Source organism: Benincasa hispida, chromosome 9 (genome assembly GCF_009727055.1).
Source record: "Benincasa hispida cultivar B227 chromosome 9, ASM972705v1, whole genome shotgun sequence".
In the NCBI taxonomy this organism is placed as follows: Eukaryota; Viridiplantae; Streptophyta; class Magnoliopsida; order Cucurbitales; family Cucurbitaceae; genus Benincasa; species Benincasa hispida.
Window position 1 is genome coordinate 67,498,100 of NC_052357.1, and position 8,256 is coordinate 67,506,355.

Consider the following 8,256-nt stretch of genomic DNA (forward strand, 5'->3'; position numbering starts at 1 on the left):
TTTTTTTTTTCTCTCTCTCTTTAACAATAGTTGAGGTGGGAGAATCGATCCGTTTCTTAAGAAATGGACATAAATAGAAAAAATGTAAGCAATCGAGAATAAGCATAAAGAATTACATATTTCACTAACAGTGTGTTACTACGTCCATGGGTGGGTTGAAGGATGGAATAATTTATTATTAGAGAGAAAATATCATATTATAAATTCAAAGGCACTAGTAGGGTTCAAAGAATTTCTATAGCACACTCCGCATCAGATAACAAATTTAAGACATTCCACCACTTAGAAATATGTCGTCCACTATGTAGTTAGAGTAATCGTTTTAGCTTTTTGTCAAGAATTTTATATAGAAATGATACTTTTTTGTTTTTGCAACTTCAAGTATGAATTCATGTAACTTGATATCAAAAGGTCTAGATTCAACCCAAAAAAAAAAAAAATCAATTTAACATTCGAGTTTGTGTAGTTTATGTTTTTGGTTGGGTTGGGTCGAGTCGAGTTTTTTTGGCTTTGAACTATTTATCAATACCCAAAACAGTAACTGGACAAAATAGGATGGTCTAAATCCAATGTTTCATTCATTGAAGTCCATATACCCCTTTTTTTCTCCTTCAAGTTGTTTAGTGGCTAACAAGAAATGTCATTAAAAAAAAGTCATGGAGGCAAAGAGAGGGACATCTCTTTCACAAAAGTGGGTTGTGAAAGCAAACCAACCTTGAAAAGCAAAGGCCATATTTTCCTTCACTTGATCATCTGCCAAATACAAACAAAGAATCCAACAGTAGAACTTGCAGTTGAAATCAACCCATCAGAGACAAATCAATCAACTTGGCTCGTCATGGCTTCGGGACAACGATATAATTGTGCAGAATAGAAGAAGATACAAGAGTTGTATAGATAGGAAAATATCGAATTTTAGAAACGACTAAGTTTTCGAGAATAAGGCCTTATACATAGAGTAGAGGAGTTTAGGATGATACCCTTCGATCCATAATAACATGCCTAACAAGCAGAACATCACTACATCCAACCCAAACTCAATTGGATCAAAACGAATCTCAAAACAAAAATCTACTATCTACAAGGAAGTCGAAACCTAACTTTCTCCAGGCATGCACTTGATGATATCGGAATCTCGAGGATCGATAATACCTGCAGCAGACTCAGTAGTACCTTAAGATTTCTAAGTGAAGCATGTCTTATAAACTTCATATCATCTTATAGAGCACCCAACACAACAGCGTATGCATCAGAGTTAAAATCCCACCCATCAACGCATCAGTCATAAATCAACCAAGACACAATGGACTGCATTCCTAAATGCTCCAAGTTGGCAATGAAAACTGGTGCAGAAAGTACATCAGAGCAATTCTCTTGATCACTATGGTTTAAAAATATGCATCACAAAACGTAACTATAGAAATTAGAGACTTGTTTTTTAATGTTGCTCAGCAGGAACAATTTTATATTTTTCATGAGAAATTTATAGTTAGAACTCAAGACATAGTTATTTGTATAACTCATAGTATAGATCATGTTCAAATAAGGTCGTTGTTCCCCAGAAATTTATGGTATTACTGCATTACGAACTTCAAGTAAAAACGAACAGTGTAGATCTGAGAGGATAAAATAATTTATCTACTGTATATTGACGAAGGGAATATATATACTTCAAAGTAGTAAGGGGAATTTTTCAATATCCGCATCCCCACCACACTTGAATAAGAGATTATTAAAGGGGCAGAGAGGGTATAACAAAAAGAATCTATGGCCCATAACATGATTGCGCAAAAAAAAAAAAAACAAACAAACCAGATAAATCCGATGAAAAGGACTATGACACTTCTCATGCAGGTTTTGTATAGTAGTATTAGTAACAAGTCATAAGTTTGAGATCCAGGCTTAAAACAATAATTTATAAATCACTAAGCTGATAGATACATTACATAAGAGACGTGTGGTTTTGAACTAATCACCAACTAAAGTTAAACGGCAATCCAATACCAATAATGCAGCTAAGGCCACTTTTGATAGGCGATTAGTTTTTGGTTGGTTTTTTAAAATTAAGCTTATAAATACTTACTTCCACTCATAAGTTACTGTATTTTACTATCCATTTACTACTAATCTTTTCAAAAGCTAAGCAAAGTTTTGAAAACTATAAAAAAAAAAAAAAAAAAAAAAAAAAAAAAAAAGTAGCTTTTAGAACTTGTTTTATAGAATTTGACTAAGAAGTAAACTGTTACTTCCAGAAATTTGATAATCATAGTATAAAATTTAGAAAAAAACAAGCATAAAAAACAAAACCTAAGTAAACAATATAAACTTGATCAACTCTCCAACAACAATTTGCCTAAAGCAAGGCAACATCATTTTGTGCAGTTGATCATTGTAATAGCAAGGGGAAGGGCAACAGGAAGGACGACCATACTTACAGGACCTGTAGAGGTTGTACAAATAATAGCGAGGGGAAGGAAGACCTGAAATTTGTAGTTCGTAGTAGTAAACAAAACCACCCAGACATAATAGCTAAGTTAGTAGCACAACCATCCGCCACCTCCGTTGTGCTTGTGCCAACTAGCAATTGGCGACTTCATAACTTAGTTCAAGAATAAATCAAGATCAAAGCAGACTAGCAACTTCCGTTACTATTAATGGTGAAATTCGCAACAAGGCTTATTTGGATTATCTTTCTAAATACTTAAAAAAAGATTAAATTTAGAAAGTCGGTCCAAACACACCCGTGTTTTTTCTTTATGCAGAAAGTGAATCTAAACATGCCCCGTTCCATGATTCGATAAGCACTTGAACCTGCAGAAAGTGGCTGACAATGCAGCCTCAGGTGGAATTGGATGAAGAACTTCAAATTATCATTGGTGGTTTGAATAAAGTTACATATTACATATCAACATGCAGACGAAAATCAGGAACTACCCATCTAGTTTCTACATTTGAAGCCTAAAATCAACATAAAAAAACAGAAGGCCCAACATTACACCAAAAAGTTACCTCAGTTTTCCCCAGCTTCAGCCTTCTTTGTTCTAACTCGCCTGGACATAACCGCTTAATATAAAGACTACAACAACGAGAGAATCAGACATTTCCAACCGGCTCCATAAATATTATCGTTATTCTCGAAAAATTTTACAATAACTTAGGCTGCAATCGGATTTTTCCGCGGCCTGCCCCTCTTCTTACCTGTGCCAGTGCCACGCACTATCGGAGCCCTGGCAACGGGAGGAGCATTCACCGCCGCTCCCTCTCTAACTGTTGGCGTCTCCTCCGCCGCCACCGCTACCGCCGCCACCGCTGCCGTTTCTCCATTCCTACTAGCTTCTTGAGGCTTGTTAGAAAATATTGGGGGCATCCAATTGGGGAACGACGCTGTTGGTGGCTTTGTTTCGCTGCCCTTCCCACTTTTCTCGGTACATTGAGCTGCAAAACCCATCGGAAAGAAACCCCAGCAACAATAGTAGGCTTCCTGGCCCTGAACGAGCGGCGGAAGCGACGGAAGTAACACCGCCTGAAATGCCCTCTTGCAATTCTGACACCGTAAACAGCAACCCTCATAAACCCTAGGATACTCAAATAACACGTAACAGTAAGGGCAAGCGGTCCAGAAACTCGATAATTTCAGCCGCTGATTCGGAGATAGATCGGCGTTGGCGTTGGCGTTGGCGTTGGCGTTGGCGCTGGCGCTGTCGTTACTCTCAAACCCTTGCTGTTTCTTCCCACTTGATCGTTGGCTTCGACGCACAGGCAATTTGTTCTGCTGAGACAAATCGATCTTAGCGAAGAGGTTAAGCTCGTTATCGTAAAGCGATTTCTTCGAATGGTCGGACAATACAGCCCATGAATCCGCGACCAACTTGAAAGCTTGATCAGCAAAGGGAAATTTGTTCTTATCGGGATGTAGAAGTAACGCAAGTTTCCGGTACTGCTTCTTGATGAGATCTGGATCGTCAGATCGTCGTTCAATCTGAAGAATGGAATACCAATCATTGTGGTTGTTGATTCGCTTTTCCGACGCCAATAACACATCGGCAACAGCTAAGATCTGATCGGAGCCATCCAAAAGGGGCTCAGTTTCTTGAGCTAAGATAGCGAAATCTCTGGAGCCGGTGAAATCACGGCTGTGCAAGAGTTTTTCAGCGATTCCAAGCAAGCGTTCTGCTTCAACCCTATTGGAATTTTCCATCAAAATTTCCTCTGATTCTTCCCGAAATTGACGGGTTTGTTTGGGAATCGAGAAGATTAAAGGCCCTGATTTTGCTATCGCATAAGCGCCAACTTCTTCCTGTTTTTCCTGATCCAAAACGTAACGAAAGATGAGAAAAAATTGATTCTTTCTTACCTTCTTCGATCCATTTCCAAACTTTTCTTCTCTTTAATTCCTGTAATGATACCCAATAAGCGTGCCTTCCGACTTGAAAACTAACACGATTTTTCGAATTTTGGAACACTAGCACTAAAATGGACTTCGAAAAGACTCATTTGCCCTTTCAATATGTTTCTTTTTTTCTTTTTCTTTTGAGTAAAACTTAAGTATGTTTCACTTTCTTCTTCATATTTTCTTTGAAATTCCACCCAAAGTTATTCTTCATTCTAAGATACAAAACCATAACTTTTTCGATAAATAATAAACTTTGTTATTACGTTTTTATTAAAGTAATGATTTCTTATCTTTTTTTTTTTTTTTATATAAGAAATAATTATTTATATTGAACTTTCTATACAACAAATTTCTCATTTTTTATAGTTGGTTATGTCACTCGTTTCGATTTTGTTTATGATTTTTCTTTATTCTTCCATTTCAACAATGTGGGGTATTGTTGGATTTTGGATTTAGTTAAATTCCTTTTATGTAATTTTTAGTGGCTCTTTTTTTCCCCTTTGGTAGATTTATAAGAATTTTTCTTTTTTTAAAAAATAGAAAAGAAAAATCTAAGAAAAGTAGGCTAATCTACGTAAAATTCAACTAGTTAGGTATATATCATAGGAAATTAGATCTTAAGTAGTTGACCAACATGAATTAAACTCATGCCCTCTTAGTTTTAGAAACAGTTGCAAATATAACAATTAAGCTTGAAGTATTAACATATATAGCACAATACAAAAAAAGTACATATATAGCCAAATTTAGATAGTTTATTAATGATGATTATAACAATTGTAGGAGTTTGTTAGTGATAGACCATAATATTAGTAGGAATTTATCAATGATTTACCATATTATTGGTGGAAGTCTATCAACGATAGACCATATAATTGATAGATTTTGCTATATTTATAATTTTTGTTAAAATGTTGTTATACACTTGATTACTATCACTAAAAATGATATCCGTTGTAATTACCCTAGGTTTTATCAAGGGGATGTTCTCTTATTTATCATTAACCAACCCACGATAGTTTATATCATCGACTTAAAAGTTAGATATTTAAATTCTTACCCTTTAACTAAAAAAAAAATGTCTAATAAAAACTAAATCATTATAAATTTCAAACTAGGAAGACAATAAGGTTAGAAATTTTTAACTAAAAAAATTCACACATAGTTTTAAGGTTTAAATACCATTTTACTCCTTCTACTTTTATTTTTTTATTTATTTTAGTTTTTATACTTTCAAATGTTTATTCAGCCCTTGCGATTTCAAGTTTAGTTCATTTTGATCCCTATGGTTTTAAAAATTTACTATTTTAGTCCATTAAAAATGTAAATGAACAGACTACTTTTTAGACGATTAAAATTGACATTATGCAAGTAGAGATATTTTCATATATAGTAAAATGACCAACTTATTTATAAATATAACAAAATGGTAAAAAAAGTATTTTACTATTTTATCAATTTATTATATTTGAAAATATTTTCAGCAATTTTTAAAATATTTTTCCATACATATTTTAATTAGTACAACAAATGTGGGGTGAGAATTGAACCTTCAATCTCTTGGATCGGAGTGCATATCAGTATCACTAAACTAAGCTCATTTTAACAAATGAAAAACCGGTATTTCTCGAGAAGCATGGTTTACTTGAATTGAACCTATTTTAGTTAAACGAAACTTTACATTTGTTATCTTTTAGTTGGTTCACTCTACTTTCAAACCTTTTACTTTAATGTTAATTTGTATATCTTTTAGTTCGTAAGATGGCTATTACTTCAATTTCTTGATTAAAAAAATGTATACTTTAATCATTCGAGTGTTGCTCATACTTGGCAAATATTTCGATCACTTACTAAATTTGTTAAACTCAAAACATAGATATTTTAAATTAATGTTTAAATTTTACGTGAAAAATCTATTTTGGTAATTGTTACTAAATATATATATATACATTTAACAATAAATTTGCAAGTATACTAATAATTGCAAAACTCTAAACGATATAAACCTATACAACCAACTTCATTATGAGCTTCGATCCCAATATATATATTGAAGACAAAATAATTCAATTTATTTTTATATATCGATACTTATATTGAAAGGAAATCAATATAAATAACTCGTTCTTTTCGTGGGAGAATCTTAAGTCCACTTATTTATTTAATAATAATAATGGTATTGGCATTAAAAATTTAAATATTATTTATTTATTCATTTATTATTATTATCATTAGCTTGGTTGAGAAGTTATTTGGAGGAACAGAATCTCCCTTTTATTATGATTTGGAAATTTGAATGTACATGATTCTAATGATTATTAATATGGTACATTATTAATGTAGAGGATTTTGTAATAAGTAGACCGTTTCTCATCATTATTTTTCAAGATATTATACCTTTATTTATTGGTTTGAAATTATGATGGTTTTAATGCGTTTTTTTCTTCCCCGTCTAGTTTATTGTTTTTTTTAATGCTTCTGAAGCAGTAAAAATGTCAGTGAATATAGTTTAATAGTAATTGACACCATTCTTTTTTTTATATTCACTCTCATAATTATTATATACTAGAAAAAAGGTAAAAACTAATATTATTATATTCAAAATTACTCTCAAAACTGATGTTATAGATATATATATATTTCTCGCATTAGGTATCTTTTAATATTTTAATTATTAGTACATGTATATTTGTTGTTTAAAAAAAGGAAAAACATACCAATAATTATGGAGCATGTATGTTTGTTATCTAAAAGAGCTTCAAAGAAAAAAAAAAACAAAAATGATGCATTTTAAATTTATATTTAAAAAAAAAAATCTAATTTTAGTTTGAAAATAGTGAAAAATATCGATTTCAATATAAAGTGAAAATAAAAATAAAATTTGAAAAAAAAAAGAGAGAAAATGTTAAAATTTGAGTATCAAACTGATAATAAACAATTAATTGTTTTTTTTTTGTTTTGGAACCATTTTGTATAAAAACGATTAATTTGGTTCTTTGCTTGCCCCAAGATAGAACCAACTTTCACCCTCACTCAAAAAAACTATGTAATCATTTAAATTAATTTAATGTTTGGTTTTGTATTTATAGACATAGTTTTCATACAATAAATGCGATTTTAAACCGTTAAAAGTATGATTTGAAGCAATTTTCTTAAATGTGTGCCTAAGTAATCTGATAGAAAACCATCCATCATTTTCCTTTTTTCGTTTCTTTTTTTCATAATAAATCTATTGTAATCATTCCGGAGACGTTTAGGATAAGGACTATAATAAGATTATAATAACAATCTCTTACTATAGTAAATACTATTTTTAGTCCTCAATTAGCTACATTCAACATTATTTCAAAATTCTCATTTGCTACATTATTTACTATTTTACATTTATCATTTTTTTTTATTCTTTGCTACAGTGTTTATTATTTTCTCGTCAAACTAAAATAATTTATACTTCAAACACATACTATTATAATCCAAACTAAAATAATCTACACCCCAAACATAAAATATATAACTTAACTATAATAACCAACTCTTTGTCTCAAATGCCCCATTTAAATTTGATTCATTTGATTTAGATATATATTTTCAACTAAAAGGTTATATTTTCAATTTTTTTATTCACGTATATTTTAACGAAAAAAATAATGATAAAACATTAACAAACAAGCATTTTTTTTAGTTTACATTTTAAACAATGTTTTAAAAATAAATAAATAAATAAAACTATTTGTATGACTAATTTTAAGGGACCTTTAATATTAATATTGTTGTTTTCAAAACTTATTAGAGAAATATTGTTGTTTTGAAACTTATTAGAGAAATATTGTTGTTTTGGGAGTTCGAGGCTAGAGGTCGAACGT

At 31.4% G+C, this 8,256-nt stretch overlaps 1 protein-coding gene across 1 annotated transcript; it reads right to left on the minus strand.

Moving 5' to 3' along the window:
- Nucleotides 1-2,848: 2,848 nt before the first annotated feature.
- On the minus strand, nucleotides 2,849-4,396 carry LOC120086285 (chaperone protein DnaJ). The gene has a single exon (XM_039042845.1). It carries the CDS (start codon nucleotides 4,196-4,198, stop codon nucleotides 3,155-3,157), a length of 1,044 nt encoding a protein of 347 aa, XP_038898773.1. The 5' UTR covers nucleotides 4,199-4,396; the 3' UTR covers nucleotides 2,849-3,154.
- Between the last annotated feature and the right edge of the window lie 3,860 nt (nucleotides 4,397-8,256).